At 43.4% G+C, this 18995-nt stretch overlaps 2 protein-coding genes across 4 annotated transcripts in view; both read right to left on the minus strand.

Moving 5' to 3' along the window:
- PPIL2 (peptidylprolyl isomerase like 2) overlaps positions 1-3484 on the minus strand; it is a 31465-nt gene extending 27981 nt beyond the window's left edge. Inside the window, exon 1 of one of the 3 annotated variants that reach the window (XM_079152137.1) lies at positions 3305-3484. In XM_079152137.1, the coding sequence (XP_079008263.1) occupies positions 3305-3469 (165 nt within the window). In that variant the 5' untranslated portion in view covers positions 3470-3484. The remainder of the gene's footprint in view (positions 1-3304) is intronic. The other 2 variants (XM_079152136.1, XM_079152138.1) reach the window with 2 other exon arrangements.
- Positions 3485-3500: 16 nt separating this feature from the next.
- Positions 3501-18588, minus strand: LOC306668615 (uncharacterized protein). Its single transcript, XM_079152140.1, has 6 exons — positions 16901-18588; positions 16531-16654; positions 13209-13408; positions 12501-12571; positions 12133-12237; positions 3501-4425 (listed from the first exon to the last, which is right to left on the minus strand). Exons 1-6 carry the CDS (start codon positions 17594-17596, stop codon positions 4251-4253), a joined length of 1371 nt encoding a protein of 456 aa, XP_079008266.1. The 5' UTR covers positions 17597-18588; the 3' UTR covers positions 3501-4250.
- Between the last annotated feature and the right edge of the window lie 407 nt (positions 18589-18995).

The following is an 18995-nucleotide window of genomic DNA, read 5'->3' on the forward strand; positions in this document are numbered from 1 at the left end:
CCCCTGCCCGATCAACCACACCCCACCTCCAGGTATCCCAGTCGACCATGACCACACCTTGAGCAGCAGCTCCCCATTTGCCAATACATTTGGAAGCCACTGTGGCCATCTGGGATTATCCTGGAAGCAGAAGCTCCCATCTTTAGGTGGGGCAAATTCCATCCTGAGCCGCCTACTGGAGACTGAAAGCTCATTGTCAGGTACCTCCCATGCATCAGGCTACTGAAGACTGGGAGATTTGAATACTACATGACTGTTATAGTGTAGATTTTTTTTTCTTTCTCTCCTTTTTGGAAATTTTTAAGTCTTTATTTCTTTACTTTTCTTGCTCTATTTTCCTTTTGTTTACCTGTTTCCTCAGAGCCTCTTTCTCCCCTTTCTCATGCTAACAACCAACTACTTTTGATTACACTTTCACTCTTTCTACCACCTAGAATTTCTAAAAACTCTTTTCCTATCCCACTAACAGTTACATCCTACACCCCTCCCCATCTTCTTTGTCCTCCATTAGAAACTGCAGACCTTATTGCAAATCTATTTGTTATACTGTAGATAATAATTGAACTCATTCTGTTTATTATGACAATACTGTTAATGTCTTCATAGGGGCTATTTGGTTTAGGGCTGCATATTGTCTGTACTGGGCTCTGCTAATGTTGATCTCCCCCTTAAAGAAGAGATTTTGGAAATCTATACGGTCACTATAAGCCTATAGGGGGGAAACTGCAATATCCCAGATCTGCACTGCTAGAGGGGAAGATACATGAACAACAAGAAAAAACAAGGGAAGAAAATGATCCAAACAAACCTAGATTCTATATTAATAGAATCCAGTGACAGCAATGGTAGAAGAAACATCAGAAACGGACTTCAAAATATATATAATTAAAATCATTCGTGAAGCAAAGGATGAAATAAGGGAGCAAATGCAGGCAATGAATGATCACACCAATAAGCAGTTAAAAGAGCAACTACAGGAAGCAAAAGATCTTTCAACAAAGAGAGATTCTAAAAAAAAAAAAAAAAAAAAAAAACCAAAATCCTTGAAAGGAAGGAAACAACAAACTAGATTAAAAAAACTCAATGGAAAGCATCACCAACAGATTAGATCACTTGGAAGACAGACAATGAAGACAAAATATTTAATCTTGAAAATAAAGTTGTGCAAACAGAGAAGATGCTAAGAAATCATGAACGAAACCTCCAAGAACTATGGAACATCACAAAAAGACCAAATTTAAGAATTATCAGGATTGAGGAAGGCACAGAGATAGAAACCAAAGGAATGAACAACCTAGTCAACGAAATAATATCAGAAAATTTCCCAAACCTGAAGAAACAAACTGAATTTATGAGAAGACCTGACAAGAGAAGAAGCTGGGCACATGAAGATCCAGGGAAGAGCTTAGAAGGCATAATATGTAAAAAGGTTTAAAGGCTGGGTATGTTCCCAAAACAAGACATCACTGGAGAAGAGTGTACATAGGAGACAGATGATAAAGACATGGGCAATGACTAGATCAAAGGAGCTACACAGGCCATGGTAAAGACTCTGGATTTGCTCAAAATGGGAAAGGAAGCTGTTTGGAGGGTTACGCGCCCCTGACATGATTTAACCTGCGTCTCAAAACACCAGTTTGGCTGTTGTGTGTTCTTGTCTACCTCTTTGATCTCTGCTTCTCAACTGCCATGAAGGGAGCAGGTCTGATCCACCATGATGCTTTGTCTCATCACAGGTCTAAAACAGAGCCAGCTGACCATGGACTGGAACCTCTGAAACTGAGCCAAAATAAACCTTCCCTACTTTAAGTTGCTCTTCTCAGATATTTTGTCACAGTGACAGAACACTAATACAGGGAATATTAATTTTCAGGTAGTACCATGTGCTAGTAATCCCTGCTACTCAAGAGGCTAAGGCAGAAGGATGAAGAGTTCCAGGCCAGCTTGAGCAATACAGTAAAACTCTTAACAAAAAAAGGAAAAAAGACAAGGAAAGAAAAAGAAACTTTCAGATATCTACCAGTTCTTCTTTACAGGGAGATGTCAAGTAAACAGCTGACTATGGTAAGAATGAAGAAATCAACTTCGGTGGGGCCAGTGGTGCATGCTTGTAAGGAGGCTGAGGCAGAAGGATCTCGAATTCAGAGCCAGCCTCAGCAATTTCGCAAGGCCCTGAGCAACTCAGCAAGACTCCATCTCTAAATAAAATAAAATAAAATAAAATAAAATAAAGACTAGGGATGTGGCTCAGTGGTTAAGCACCCCTGGGTTCAATCCCTGGTACCAAAAAACAAACAAAAAATCAACTTCAACTTACAGATGACTGGGAAAGATCACTCACAGAGAAAATAAATGGAGAAGAAACTTATGAGGTCTGAGAGAAGAGGAGGAAGGCCCAGGAAAAGGAACTGAGAAGAGAGAAGTCACTGAAGTAGATGCAAAACAAAGCATGTGAGATTCAAGACACTAAAGAAGGACTTTGGGAAAGAGAAATTACTGTGTCATAGGCTATTGAGATTTGGTAACATAGAAGACAAGGGTATCTTCACAAGAGCTGTTCTGGGTGCAAAAGTCTGACTGAGTTGGTTTCAAGGCACAGCAGAAACCAGCAAGTAGGGAAGTCTTTCACTTGTTAGGAAGAGAATCAAAGAAACACGGAGGCAGCTGGAGGAAAGGCAGGGACACGGTTGGCTTGTTTTTAGGTTTTTGTTTTTGTTTTTTTCTGGTACCGGGGATTGAACCCAGGAGCTCTTTACCACTGAGCTACATCCCCAGTCCTTTTTATTTTGAGAAAGGGTTTAATTCAGCCTCGCTAAATAACCGATCGCTTTGAATTTGCGATCCTCCTGCCTCAGCCTCCCGAGTCGCTGGCATTACAAACGAGCGCCACCGCGCCCGACTGGCTTATTTTAAACTAAAAGACTAGAGATGTGTAGGCTAATGAGTGTGAACCAGCACCCAAGGAGGCTGAAGATGCAGGAGAAAGACTACTAATGCAAGAGCAAAGGTTACAATGAGTGACACGGGCGGTCCCAGGCAAATTCTGAGAAGTAAACGGTTCAAACGAGCGCCGAGGCCAGTATAAGGGTCGCGCTCAGTCGAGACCACATCAGAGCTTTATCCAAGGAAACTGCGGTGGATGAAGATACATAAGCCTGCCAAAAGAAGGGAGTGGGGGCGGAAGTTTCCGGAAGTGACATTTTGGAATGGGCTCTCGACGAACTCCAAGAAAGAGCAGTAGCGCTAAATCAGGCAGGGGACTGAGGCAGAGCGTGCCGCCGATCCCGGCTGAGGCTCAACTTACATCTTGTCCTTCTGGTGCTGTCGTTTCCCCATTGCAGAGGCAGCAGCAGCAGAAACAACTTACGCGGAAAAGCGACCACCTATAACTCAGACTCGCGAGCTTCCACGGAGTTTCTCCACCACTTCCGGGTCTTGCAGACCCGCCCCGGAAGCGGGCGCGCGGCATGCTGGGAACTATGGTCCCTTGGCACCCGGGTGCTTAGGCTGGGAGAGAGGCGCGGCCAGTCTGAGCGCGAGGTTTTTGACTTGTTCACCCTCAGGACCCCGTCTTCTTGGGAACCTCTGAAGCGCCTCATCACCTGCCCAGCCAAAGCTCCGGGTCATCCCTGCTCAAGCCCAGCCTAAGTTCTCAGTTCTTTTAAAAAGTCTCACTGGTGTCTCGTGTTTGTGTGTATATGTGTGTGAGAGAGACAGACAGACAAAGACTGGGGGTGGGGATTGAACCCAGGGGCACCCTACCACTGAGCTACATCCCTAGTCCTTTTTATTTTTATTTGGACACAGGGTCTTGCTAGGTTACCCAGGCTGGCCTCTTAATTTGTGATCTCCTGCCTCAGCCTCCCTAGTCGTGGGTTTACAGGAGGGTGTGCCCCCACGCTTTACCAGACTGAAATCTTTAATCCCAGTAGCCTCCACACCACTTCTGCTCCCCTTCCAGGCGTAGGCCTGTAAAGCGATACCTGTACTGTGAGAAATAATGCCTGGTTGTCCATTTTCATAATACTGGATCCAATTGTAGCCCTTCCCTTATGCCTGCCCTAATTCTAAAATTAGCCAATCCAGTAGATCGTAACCCCGAACTCCTCCAATCAGAGTTAAGGACGGCGCTATGCTAGGTTAGCAATATAAACCAGTGGGATTGCACAACCCATAGGGAGCCCACCACAAGGAAGGCACCTCGGTGGGAACTTTATTCATTCCACAAGTCATGGTTTGTAGGGAAGAAGTTACGGACTCCTCTTGTGGGGCACCGACTCTGCACTGCCAGGGTCGTTCTCTGAGTCGTCTTTGGGTCTGGGAACTGGCTGGAACTTGAGTAGGACAGGCGGGGTGAAGATGGAAGCCTTCACAGCAGGGGATGGAGTCTCCTCAGTGTTGGGGGAGCCACTACAGGCTGAGGTCCTGCATGGGAGACATCCAACACATGCCCATGAGGTATGACACTAGCACACAGGGCTGCCAACGGTACACGTGACAATATCCTAGGCTGCAGGATGGCACCCAATACTACTTCAAGACTTAGTTGCGGCAACGTTTGTGACTAAAATACCTGGAACCAGGGCTGGGGTTGTGGCTCTGTGGTAGAGTGCTTGCCTCACATACGTGAGGCTCTAGATTTGATTCTCAGTACCGCATATAAATTAGTGAATAAAGTAAAGGTCCGTCAACAGCTAAAAAAAATTGGAACCAATCTAAACTTCCAGGAGAGAACAGCTAATGGAATCGTGGTGTAACCATGCTGTGAATTTTTCTGCTACTGCTTAAAGGAATGAATGAGATAGCCAACAAATAAAGACATCCCAATTGTTTATTAATGGAAAAAGCCAAATTGTTGAGAAGTACATGCAATATGATCCTACTTGAGTTAAAAACTAGTCTATTTGTGGGCTGGTTAGATAGCTCAGGCGGTAGAGTGCCTGCCTTGCAAGCACAAGGCCTTTGGTTTGATCCCCAGCACTGCAAAAAATAAAATAAAATAACTAGTGTATTTGTGTGTGTAGACACAAAATATTTGGAATGGCACACTCTAAGCAGTGGTATCTTATACGTATCTTTATGACTTTTTTATATTTTTTGTTTTTAGTTCTAGATGGACACAATACCTTTATTTATTTATGTGGTGCTAAGGATTGAACCCAATGCCTCATGCATTCAAGGCAAGCACTCTACCCCTGAGCTACAACCCCAACCCTGTATTTTGTTAATGTGAATTTTTCTCACAGATTATGTTCTGATGGAGATACATATAATTTTTTTTTTTTTTTTTTTTTTTTTTTTTGTATAGAGAATTGAACCCGGGGGCACTCAACCACTGAGCCACATTCCCCAGCCCAGGGTCTCACTGAGTTGCTTAGGGCCTCTCTAAATTGCAGAGACTGGCTTTGAACTCAAGATCTTCCTGTCTCAGCCTCCCAAGTCACTGGGATTACAGGCTTGAGCCACCACACCCATCCTTTTATACTTATTTTTTTCTTTAGGTCCTAGGGATAGAATACAGGACCTTCCACATGCTAGGCAAGCACTCTACCACTGAGCTACACCTTTAGCTACTAAATTAAAAACAATTAAAAATAACTCATTTTTTGGTGATGACACCATAACATCACAGCTAACTCGAAAAGTAAAATGTACCAAGAACCTGGAAGATGGTCACATCAGTACAGTATTCCCAGACAAGAAGAGTTGAGTAAATGATGTTCTATTCATACAATGAAGTATTTTGCATCGATTATTGGTGAACCTAAAGATATTTTTAATGATGTGGAAAGAAAATCACTTGCTAGTATTGGCTATAGAACTGCCTAACAGGACACTTCCAATCTCAATTTTATAACTATAACATTTCCACATACACACGTATCCATGAAAATAAGTCTTCACTAAAACAAATATAATGGTTATTTCTGGAGTTGGGAATAGGAGGGGATCTGATAAGTCTTTTCTGTGTGGGTTTCAAATTATCTGCAGTAAACCTATTGCTCTTAGATTCTAAAAAGCTTTCTTATTAATTGTTCATACCCTTTTCTTTGTAATTATACTTTAGGAAGTTCATCTAAAATTCAGAAACAGCTTGGTAAATAACTTTAGCCCCAGCACTGAATACACTAGTGGAAAACTGGAAGTTAGTCCCGTATCTCTCAGTGGAATTAGTAAAGTTACTACTTACACCGGATGGCTACTGCCCTGATCAGTTTGTGTTTAAAACAGTCCAGAAGCATACAATTTCCCAGGACTGTAACATTAAGTGACAAAGATAAGATTTTTTAAAAAATGAATCACATATAGAGAAAACTATGCCTAGAAAAGATGATGATCACAGTCTTGCTCTGTGACTTCATTCTGAGGACCTAATGATGTTCAATAATGCTTTATTTTGAAATTTTGCTTTGTAACATTGCAAAAAATCCTTCGGTCATCGAACAGTCACCTTCACATCCTTCCACCCCACTTCTTCTAATCTGACTCAGTAGTCTATTTCTTCCACTTGACTATAATTCATGAATATACATGAACATCCTTAGTCATATTTATTTATAATTGTAAAAGTTACATTACATTCCATAGTTATATGAATGCATATTTAAGCTGTTTCCATGTTTCCTCTTTTTAACTGATGTTGACAAGCATTTTTAAACAACGGGCTCTTTCTTTTCCTTACTATTTCCTTGGAAGAAGTTTCCAGGGTTGAAAATACTGGGAGAAAGAGTTCAAGAAGTTCTATGTTTTCTGATCATGTTTTGAAAAGATTATCTTTCAAGAGAACTAAGCCTAGGCAGGTACAGAGGCACACACCTGTAATTCCATCTATTTGGGTAGCTGAAGCAGGAGGATGGCAAGTTTGAGGCCAGTCTGGGCAACTTAATGAGACCCTGTCTCAAAATTAAAAACAAAACAGGGCTGGGGAGATAGCTCAGTTGGTAGAGTGCTTGCCTCTCAAGCACAAGGCTTCTGAGTTCAATCCCCAGCACCGCAAAAAAAAAAAAAAAAAAAAAAAAAAAAAAGGGCTGGGGGTATAAGTGTATTTACATTTATAAATATTGGGTTGTCTTTTTAATGGGGATTGAACCCAGAGGGGCTTAACCAATGAGCCACATCCCCAGTTCTTTTTTTTCTTTTTTAAAATTTTGAGACAGGGTCTCACCAAGGTGCTAAGGCTGGCTTTGAACTCAGGAGCCTCCTGTCAGCCTCCCAAATCTTTGGAATTACAGGCATGTGCCACTGCACCCGGCATCAACCCAATACTTAGAAATGGGCAAAGGATCTTAACAGACAATTCTCCAAAGATATACAAATAACCAATAAGTACAGATAAATGGCTCAAAATCATTAGTAATCAGGGAAATGCAAATCAAACCCACAGTGAGATACACCTCACCTCATACCCACTGAGATGGTTGTAATAAAAGACAATTAAGTTGGGTAGCATATTAATAGTATGCACCTGTACTCCCAGCTACTTAAGAGGCTGAGGTGGGAGGATTGCTTGAGTCCAGGAGTTCAAGACCAGCCTGAGCAACATAAGGAGACTCTGTCTTAAAAAATAAATAAATAAATAAATAAATAAATAAATAAATAAATAAATAAATAAATAAATAAATAACAAGCATTGGCAAGAATGTGGAGAAATTGAACCCTTATACATTGCTAACGGGATTATAAAATGAGGTGACAATGTTGGGAAACAATTTACCTGACCCAACAACTCCGTAATTTCACTCCTAGGGGTATACCCAAGAAAATTGAAAACTATGCCCTCATGAAAATCTGTACACAAATGTTTGCAACAGTCAAAAATGTTAACTCTAATTCCTATCAACTGATGAATGGCTAAATAATAATATAATGGAACATTATCAATCATAAAAAGAAGGTACTAGCCTTGCTGCAACAGACACGCCATGAAAACATTACATTTAGTGGCAGCATACAGATACAAATGGCCATATGTATGATTTCATTGATATGAAATGTCCAGATCTACACAGAAGTAAGTTAGTGCTTGCTTACAGCTGTTGAATAAACTGGGGGTGGCAGCTAAGAGGTGCTGCAGTTTCCCCTGCACCATGAACATGAACATGAATATTCATGTACAAGTATCTGAGTCCCTGTTTTCCATTCTTTTGGATATATACATGGAAGTGGAATTGCTGGGTCACATGGGAACTCTTATGTTTAACATTTTGAAGAACTGATGAACTGATTTTCACAGTAGTTACCCTATTTTACATTACCATCAACCACATGAGGCTTCCAATTTCTCCATACCCTCCTCAACACTTGCCAATTTTTTTTTTTTTTTTTTTTTTTTTTTGCCTTTAAATTATAGCCATTCTAGTCGATGTAATATGTTATCTTGTGGGGTTTGTTTTATTTTGATTTGATCCCCAGGATTGAATCCAGGGGCACTTAATCACTGAGACACATCCTTTACTTGAAATTTTGAGACAGGGTCTCACTAGGTTGCTTACAGTCTCACTAAGTTGCTGAGGCTGGCTTTGAACTCACAATCCTCCTGCCTCAGCTCCGGAGTTGCTGACATTACAGGCATATGCCACTGTGCCAGTATCTTGAGGTTTTGAATTGCATTTTCCTAATAACTAATGTTATTGAGCATCATTTCCTGTTTATTGGTCATATAATATCTTCTTTTATATATCTTCTTTGGAGAAATGTCTAATCAAATCTTGAGCGCATTTTTAATTGGTTTGTTTTTTTTTTTGTGGGGGTTGCTTTTTCATTGTTGAAATGATTTGTAAATATTTCCTCCCATTGTAGGTGTGTTTTATTTAATTTTATGTATGCATGTGTGTATTACTGGGAAGTGAACCCAGAGGCACTTAACCACTGAGCCACCCCAGCCCTTTTTTGTATTTTATTTAGACACAGGGTCTCATTAAGTTGCTTAGGCCCTAAGTTGCTGGAGCTGGATTTGAACTTGTGATCCTCCTGCCTCAGCCCTATAATCATAGGGATTATAGGTGTGCGCCATCACAGGTTTAAAAAAAAAAAAAAAAAAATCACACTCAGGTGGCCTTGAGTGATTCTCCTACCTTAGCTTTCCAAGTAGCTGGGACTACAGGCACATATTACCATTTGGTGCTGGTGAACCCAGGGCCTCACACATACTAATGCTAAGCAGGCACTCTATTCCAGCCCCTAACTCTCTTCTTTTGGAGGTGATCAAATGTTTTAAGATTGGATGGTAGAGATGGTTACACTATGAACATACAAAACCTCATTTAATTGAACATTAAATGGATGGCTTATATGCTATATGTGTTATCTGAGTAAAAAAGGTTAAAATGGACTCAGGGACCAGGCTCGATGGCACATGCCCAGCAGCTTGAGAAGCTGAGGCAGGAGGATCACAAGTTCAAAGTCAGCCTCAGCAAAAAGAGAGGAACTAAGCAACTCAGTGAGAGCCTGTCTCAAAATAAAAAAATAAAAGGGGTTGGGGATGTCGCTCAGTGGTTAAGAGCTACAAGATTCAATCCCTGGTACCAAAAGAAAGAAAGAAAGAAAAAGAAAAAGGAAAGAAAACAAAACTAAACTGATATGGTAATATTTTCATAGCTAAAGAGTCTCTAAAACCTTATAGGTACAGTCTTCTCTTTACTTTGGGCTTTCTTCACCCCTCCCTCCTGGGGGTTGAACACAGGGGTGATTTCACTGAGCAACATCTCCCATCCTTTTTATATTTCTTAAATTATTTTCAGATAGGATCTCCCTAAGTTGCTGAGGTTCTTGCTAAGTTACTGAGGCTGGCCTCAAATTTGCAATCCTCCTGCCTCAGTCTTCCCAGTTGCTGGGGTGTGCCACCACACCCAGTTATTTTGGGCTTTTCAATAGCTATGTAAGACTCACCCCAGCAATCTCAGCATTTATATCTTTCATTACAAAGGCAGCCAAAAGCATTTTTAAAGATTCACTTATTATTTGGGGTTCTCTTAGGTAAACTCTGTGAGAAACTATGTGAGTTTCTTACATAAAAATCACAAGACAGGGATGTAGTTCGGTGATAGAGTGCTTGCCTAGCATCCATGAGTCCCTGGGTTTGATCCCAAGCAGCAGCAGCACCACCACAACCACAACAAATCTGTAGAAACTGGGTGCAGTGGCACATTCTTGGAGACCCATCTACTTGGGCAGTTGAGGTGGAAGGATTGCTTGAACCCAGAAATTCAAGGCCAGCCTGGGCAACAAAGCAGGACCCATCTTAAAAAAAAAAAAAAAAATTAGTCATTTGAACTCATTCATTGCCAGTGAGAATGCAAAATGGTTCATTCACTTTGGAAGGCAGTTTGGTAGTCTCTTGCTAAACTAAACATACTCTTAGAATAGGATCCAGCAAACATGCTCCTTGGCATTTATCCAAGTAAGCTGAAAACTTATGTTCATAAGAACCTGCACTCAGATATATATAGCAAATTGCCAAAAATTAAATGCAACCAAAATGTTTTTCAGGATATAAACAGGTAAATTGTAATACACCTAGGCAATGGAGCATTTTTCAGAGCTAAAACAACAATAAGAAGTAATCACACCATGAAAAGACTTGGAAAATGCTCAACCTATCACCCCACCCACTAAAAAAAAAAAAGACATGGAAATCTTAAGCAAAAAATGCCAATCAGAAAATGTAATGTTGGGCTGCGGTTGTGGCTCAGTTGTAGAGTGCTTGCCTAGCATATGTGAGGCACTGGGTTCAATTCTCAGCTCCACAAATAAATTAAATGTCCATTGACAACTAAAAAATGTATTTTTTAAAAAAGAAAATGCTGTGTTACTATATGACACCAACTATATAATGTTCTAGAAAAGGCAAAACTAGGGACACAGTAAATAGATCAGTGGTTTTCAGGAGTGAGGGAGAGGCAGGAATGAACAGGCTGAGCACAAAGGATTTTTAGGACAGTGAAACTGCTCTACATGATTCTATAATGGAGGATTCATGTCATTAAAATTTTGTCCAAACCCACAGAAAGCATACCACCAAAAGTGAACTCTAACATAAACTAGAAGCTTTGAGTATTGATGTATCAATGTAGGTTCATCAAATGCAACAAATGTAACTCTGTGGTGTGGTATGTGGATAGTGGGGAGGCTATGCATATTTAGAGGTAAGAATCTCTGTACTTTCTGGTTAATTTTGCTGTGAGCTGAAAACAGCTCTAATAACTAAAATCTATTGTTTAAAAAAGTCATACAATGAAGCAGCCAGTCTAAATCACACTTTGGGCTGGATATGGTAGTACCTCCTGTAATCCAGCAACTTGGGAGGCTGAGGCAAAACAATCTCAAGTTAGAGGCCAGTCTCAGCAACTTAGCAAGGCCTAAGCAATCTAGTTAGATCCTGCCTGTTAGATCTGTTAGATCCAGTGGTTAAGTGCCCCTGGGTTCAATCCCTGTTACCAAAAAAAAAAAAGCTGGGGTTGTGGCCTAGTGGTTAAGCACCACCCCTGGGTTCAATCCCAGCAGTACCAATAATAATAATAATAATAATAATAATTGTAATAATAAATTACACTTGGGAAATACTTAGCATTGTAAGTAGAAAAAGCAGGTGATTAAAAAAACCCACGTTCAGTTAACTCGTGCTTTGCAAAACGCATATATAACAACCATAGGGCTGCTCATTTGGTGGCATTATTCCTTTTCTGTTGGGCCTTCAGGTGGTTACTGATTTATCACAATTACAAAAATTAGGAAGGGGCATGACTTTTCTGGCAGCCCTGATTACATTTAGAGTCATTTCTGGAAGTGGAAGAGAAATCATAAGTAAGATTTATTTGGCCAGGCACAACTACTGGGGGGTTGAGGAGGAGGATTTCAAGTTTGAGGACAGTCTTAGCAACTGGGCAAGACCTTTTCTCAAAAAAAAAAAAAAAAAAAAAAAGGTGGGGGGGACAGGAGGCAGATATAGTTTAGTGATAAAACACTCCTAGGTGGGGTCAATCCCCATAACCACCAAAAAAAAAAAAAAAAATTTGTTTTTTTTTTTTTTTTTTTGCACAGTACCACAATGTCTGTCAGAAGTAAGAGATGGATACACTGGAGCTGGGGCACAGCCAGAATTTATCTGGCCCAGAGAGGCAGAGACCCGCTTACCAGGGAAAGCCAGGGCAGTGAAGCTTGTGCGCACTGTTTCCAGCCAAGTATGAGAAATGGAAGCCTCCGGGGTTGAGGACCAAGGGGGTCAGATCAACCATGTGGCTGAAAAACAGGGCAGAGATGGGATTTCAGCCCTGGGCCCCTCCCCAGCCTCACCATGCAGATCTGTGACACAGGTCTAGGAGTCCCATACAGAGTCCAGACTCTTACTCTGGGAAATAAGGACAATAACCACTCAAGACTGTGGTGAGAATTAAGAGGTAGGGACAAATAAACAAACAAAAAACAACTAAGTTTTATCCCCCAAATGACTCCCACAAATGCTCCTTTTTCATTTCCATAAGCCCAAAGTAAATTCCTTCCACCTCTTTGGGTTTGAGGACAAGCCATTCCAGTTTAATTTCACTTCAGACCTTGAAATGTCCAATTTCTCCATCTGCAGAAAACAAAGGAAATCTCAGGACAAGTGTAGGGATTTCAGCATGCAGAAAACCAATCCTTTTCCAAGAACTAGAACTATGTGACTTTCATTCATTCAGCAGATATGTCAATACCCACCATGATTTGGCAATTTAAGGGTACAGGAGATGGATGGGGGCTGGCAGCTGACTGAGGAGGTCCTAATTGGGGGGATGGAGGGCTGCCTGGAAGAAGAGGGACCTGAACTAAGATATACAGGATAAACTAGAGCCTGGAATTCAGGCAACATGGGGACAACACTCATGTGAAGAGGTAGTAGTGGGGATAAAGATGTGGGAGAGGCCCATAGTTTTCCACCTGTCTTTTGGGAGCCCCAGGATCCTGCGGAGGGCACCTGAGTTTTCCTTGCTCACCTGAGGTCAAGAAGGTGGAGCTCTGTGCCTTTGACCTCCACCAGGACCCCTCAACCAGAGCAGCCCCCTTTTATCTGCTTCATCCACTACTGTTCTACCCAAGACCTTGTCTGCAAAGAGGGTTCTGCAGAGATCTGAGAGCCATGGCTATGGGCCTGGGAGAGCAGTAGATTGTTCTGAGCAGGGGGACAGAGACTGCCCCTCCCAGGACAGCCTGGAGTGGGGGACACTCCCACTGACCGACTTGCTGGGCAGCGGAGAGAAAGGGCCAAAGACCCTGGGCATAGTATAGACAGGGGGTGATGGGGCCAGTACAGAGGCCATGGTGGTAGCAGGTGGTGGCAGCGGGGTTGGTGGCAGGCATGGGGAGGTTGACTGGTCCCGTAAGAGGATGGGTTCTGGTTTCTTCAGTTTTGGCTTCCTTTTCCTCTTCTTGGCATCTGTGACAAAAAGTGCCAATGAGTAGCTACACCAAGGCCAGACAAGGATGGAGTAGAGGCTAAATGTAATGGTGTAATGTCTTCACACCATTCCTCCAGCAAGGAAGAGAAGGTACAGGAGAAAATAACTAGGGCCACCACTGACAGGCATCAATATGTACCATCTGACCAACCTCAGAGCCCCATGGAGAAAGGGTATTTTGGTCTTTTATCTTATAGGTGAAATCAGAGCCTATGCTTGATAAAGGCACAGGCAGGATCCACAACTGAGCTGTCTGACTTCAAGGGCAGAATTTCATAGGAAGTAATTAAGTGTCTCAGCCAAAGAGAGGTGGGCTCGACCTGCACAGGAAGCCTGCCACCCCTCCCAAAGCACTGTAGAAAGTTGTCTGCCAATACCAGCAGGGGTATCCAGACCCCTAATTTCGAGCCCATACCAACACCCAGCCCCCAGGTCCAGGATGTAAAAGAACAGTGCTTCCTTCATGTGGAAACCCACATTGGGAAGGTCATAAAGAGATGGACTCAGGGAGGACCTTTTTGAGGGGCAGGATCCTGGGTCAGTTTCCTTTCCTCTCTTTTAGGTTTCCTACTGCATTCAACTAGTCTGGTTATTTCTATTGTTTAAAGTTGGAAATGACCAAGAAAGTAGGTGTTAACAAGAGGCTCATACAGCCCATCATACAGCCCATCACAGACCTATGCCTATAATCCCAGCATCTTGAGAGGCTGGGGCAGCAGGATTGCAAGTTGGAGGCCAATCTTAGCAACTTAGTGAGACTATGTCTTAAAATTAAAAATAAAATGAATAAAAATGGCTAGGGATGTAGATCAGTGGTAGAGTGTCACTGGACTCAATCCTAGTACCACCAAAAAAAAAAAAAAAAAAAAAAGAACAGTTCATTTGCAGTCATAATAACCACCACCCAGCAATGGCTTAGAGGCTAAGAGCCTATGCTCCAGACCAACCCAGAGTCAAGTCCAAGTTCAGGCTCAGCTACTACCTACATGACCTTGCACATGTCAGCAAACCTCCTTAAGTCTCTATTTCCTCTTCTGTAAAACAAAGATAAATGACCTTGAGGATTACTTGGGGAGGGGGTTACACATGCTGTTGGTCTATCAGATGAATCAGTGATATGGAAGATTCACATGTAGCATCACACAAAAGTTCCCCAAGTAAGCTAGGTCTTCTGGTGTGATGCAAAAGGAAGTTGCCTCACCTCAAGTGTAGCATATCTCCAAATACACCAAAGGAACTCAACCTGAATCCAGTCAAGGTCTTAGACTGTTCAAGAATACAGACAGGTTGGGCACGGTGGCACTTGTCTATAATCCCAGTTACTCAGGAGGCTGAGACAGGAGAATCACAAGTTCCAGACTAGAGTCAGCAACTTAGCAAGGCCCTGTCTCAAAATAAAAAAGTAAAAAAGGGCTGGGGACGTACCTTAGATGTAAATTGACCCTGAGTTAGATTCCCCGTACCAAAAAGAAAGAAAGAACAGAAAACAAGATAAGACACTGGAGGATGACAGTTCAAATCAATGACATGGGGGAAAGAGAAGTGGGGTCATCTCATCTTAAAGGGATTTCAACTAAACTGGCCATGGTTCCTTATTTGCTCAAGGGAAGCCCAGTTTACCCCTGCCATCCCCGTATGATCACAAATGTGCCAGTATGGACACAAATTATATAGTAATCCAGTAAAAAAGGAAGGTAAGAGACCCAATGCCTGATCATTTCTTGTCATTTTGGTTAAGATCACGCGTAGAGGCCTAATGCCCGAAAACAATGTGTGGACTTCAGTGAATCCTGACATGACAGATTGAGTATAGAAAGACTGATATATCATAAGAGAGATGTGACTATATTTCAGCAAATACTATGTTGTGAGTTATGTCAGAAAATGTCTTCAAAAAAATTAAGATGCATGGGCTGGGAACATAACTCAGGGGTAGAGCTCTTGCCTAGCATGCATGAGTCCTGGGTTCAAATCTCCAGTACTGAAAAAAAAAAAAAAAAGTAATAAAATAAAAAATAAAGATGCATACAGCTGAGGGGTAAAGTGGTAGAGTGGTAGAGTAAGTGCTTAGCATGAGCAAGGCCCTGGGTTCAATTTCCAATCTCTAGCATAAAATAATTAAGAAATTAAATCAAGGGCTGGGGAGATAGCTCAGTCGGTAGAGTGCCTGCCTTGCAAGCACGAGGTCCTGGGTACGATCCCCAGCACCACAAAAAAAAAAAAAAAAAAATTAAATCAATATATAAAATTAAAATGCTTTCTACAGCATTTAGACATACATTGACAACATCTGAGATTTTCATTAAAATACTCCAGAAAAAGGCAAGGGGGGCCAGAAAGTAAAAGTAACATGTCAAGATGGGAACAGTGGCTGAAGTTAGTGACAGATACTAAGGTATTTATTGTAGTCTCTAGTTTCATGTATATTTACTTTCTTTTTCCTTTTTTTTTAATTGGTGGGGGCGGAGGTGGATACTGGTGATTGAACCCAGAGGCTTTTTACCACTGAGCTATATCCCCATCCCTTTTTATTATTTTGAGACATGATTTCACTAAGTTACCCAGTTTGGTCCTGACCTTGTGATCCTCCTGCCTCAGCCTCCCAAGTCACTGGGATTACAGGTAGCCACCACCATGCCTGACTATACTTACTTTCATAAGTAAACATTAACAAGTCCCAGACATAGGGCCAGAGACAAGTGGGTTCTGTGTCAGGTTTGCTGGGTTTCTAAGGTCAGACACTGTCTGCTATCCTTCACCCACTCTCCAAAATCACCCTCCAAGGTTAGTGACTAAGGCTCTTAGGCTGAGAAGGTTGACCTGACTTGCTCAGGATTGCAGCCAGGAAGAAACAGAGCTGGTGATTTGCTTAACTAGCTAATCTAACTGGAAGCTGTGTTTCTCTCCCTGGATGAAGCCTGTACCAACCCCCTGCTTTCCTGCTCTGGATAAAACCAGGTCCAAAAAAGACAAATACAACCAGAAGAGTGGACCTGAGCTGGTCACCCAGTTCCCAGCATGGCTGAGGATGTAATGGACTTGTGTAGGTCCCCCGGACTCAGATTCTCAGAGCCCAGCCTGGGTAGAACTTGAGCCTCACCCTGGGAGTACAGATGCACACGATGGATGCTCCTTTTCAGCTGCTCCAGGCGCTGGTGCATCTCTAGGGCGCCCATGCTGTTGCACTGGTTCAGTTCTCCCTGGACAGCACAGATGAACTTCGCCTACAGAAGTGGAATAGGCAGGGGAGGAGGAAACCAAGGAGTCACCTGCCTATTCCACTCTCCAAGGGGTAGTCTTGATTTCTGGAAGGCCCTAATGACAGACCCAACTAAGTGCAACGGTGCCCTCCCCAACTTGCTACACACCCCCAAAGTCCCATCTTCCTCGGAGCTCCGCCCTAAGGGGAAGCAGGCGGGGGTGGTAACCTCTCCCGCCCTCCTGGTCTCCAGCTCCAGCGGCTCTCGCACCCAGAGGAAGGAGAGAAGCCCACGCTGCTCGCACTCGGTCTGCTTGCCCTTGCGCACGACCCTCTCCGCCAGCGCTGGGTTGCGGTCAAGGGTGCGGAAGAGGCGGCGCAGAGAACGCTCTGTGTAGGTGGCGGCCTGCCTCTCAAAGTCCTCCTCGGAAATGAGCTGGCAAAAGGTCACACTCTGGGGAAATTCACTGTCGAACTCGTCCAGGACCTCCATCCTGAACCAGCTGCTGGTGGTGGGCCCGAACTGCCTGGGGACATAGTGGTCGTTGGGGCAGGCCTCCTGAGGGTCTGGGCTCACCCATCCCCTCCCCCAGGCGAGGTGAGAGGACCCCTCCCTAGGACTAGGGCTAGGGCTAGGGGTCACCAAAGGCAGAGGGGTCCAGTACGGGCTGGAGCTGTGAGGACGCACCCACTCTCCCCTCCAGTTGCGGTGCAGGTTCCCTAGCTGACAGACGCTGCCCCCTCCCCATCCCCACCCCCAATAAATCAGCCGGGAGGCAAGGGGCGGGGCCAAATCCGGTGAGACGGCCAGCACGTGACAATGCCCGCCCTTCTGGGCATGCGCTTTCACATCTTCGACGAGGCCAAGGTAGCTGCGCAAGGTAGCTGCGCGGTTAATGCTCCCATTGTGTAAGCCATCAGTCTTTGATCTCCACCTCGTCCCTGGCCACGTGGAGGATATGGGCATTAAGCTAAATCTTGCTACTGCTTTAAGGCCCAAACCCCTTGCCCAGCTTTGAGTTTCTTCCCCATCCCCATGCTTCCCCACTCAGAAAAGCACCCTGCCTGCTTCCCCTTCACTAAGGCAATGCCCACAGGATTTCACTCTGCCCCTCTCTCCTCTAGTTTGGATTTTTCATTCTCTTCCTTTCCTGTCTTACTCTCCAGCATCACACAACACCTCCCGGATCTTACCCCTTTAGGATCACTTCTTTGCTCTGTTGTTGTTGCCTCTTCACCTGCATTTTGGCCCCTTCTCAGTATCTTACCTCCTGCCCCTCTGATGTATTTCCAAAGACCCTTTCTTCACCTTACAATCTAGAACAGTTCTTGGTCCCAGTTAGAACCCAGAACTGATGTAACCCAAATCTTAGTCTCAGGCTGAGACCTCCCTTGAGTTTCCAAACCCACATCCAAATATCCACCGGGGGACAATTCTTGGGCATCTGAACACATCCAGGTTGGCAAATAACTTCTCCCTGAAACCTGCTTTTCTCCTCCCTCCCTTATCTGGTCAGCAGTTAACCTCATCATCCATTCCAACCATTAAGGAGAGGGGGTCCCTTCCATCAGCCCTGAGACTCAATGGAGTAAATATGAGAAGTCAAACAGACTTGTCTCCTAACAGCCAAATCACCAGACCTCTAATTCCAGCTCTTTCCAGCATAGGAGGTGGCAGGCATTTCCTACTGCTTGTAGGTCAGGGAGCAAGATGAAGACAACAAGGAGGAAGAGGGTCTATTTTGTGTGTCTTGCCTAGTGGTACTGATAGAAACTCAGTCAGCTATTCCTGAATTCAAGTCTCTCTCCTGCTTCCTGTCCTCATGTAATTTACAAAATGAACCTTTATTTTAAAACATATTTTATGCCTTTTTTCAAACAGGACAAGCACCCTTTGTAGTTCAAAAAGACCTCTCATTATTCCTACCATGTTATGCTAATAACCATGCTTCACACTTTGTTTTCTGATGCTAGAGATGCATGCTAAGCACTACCACTGCCACATCGTCTTCCCTATTAGTGTTTCAAAAGTATACTGGCCCCCTCCTCTGCACCAGGTATGACCAAGAAAGATTTCACAAACAAAAACAAAATGTGGTCTCTGTCTTCATGAGCTCCCATTCTAATAGGAACTTCAGCCACTGGGGAAAATTTGTGATCCAACAAACTCTGCTGGAAGAACATTCAATGCTGAGGAACCCATGGAAGTTTTCCCCAGAAGATAATGTTAGCCCTGAGTTCAAATCCTTCCCTGAGGCAAGAGGAGGAGACAGCTGCATGGGGGTCTTCCCCAGTAGGTATAGAATCTGCACATAAATGAGGGGTGGCCACCTCCAGTAATGGCCCCTGGAACCTAGAAGGGAGAA

Source organism: Sciurus vulgaris (assembly GCF_902686455.1).
Source record: "Sciurus vulgaris genome assembly, chromosome: 8".
Lineage (NCBI taxonomy): Eukaryota > Metazoa > Chordata > Mammalia > Rodentia > Sciuridae > Sciurus > Sciurus vulgaris.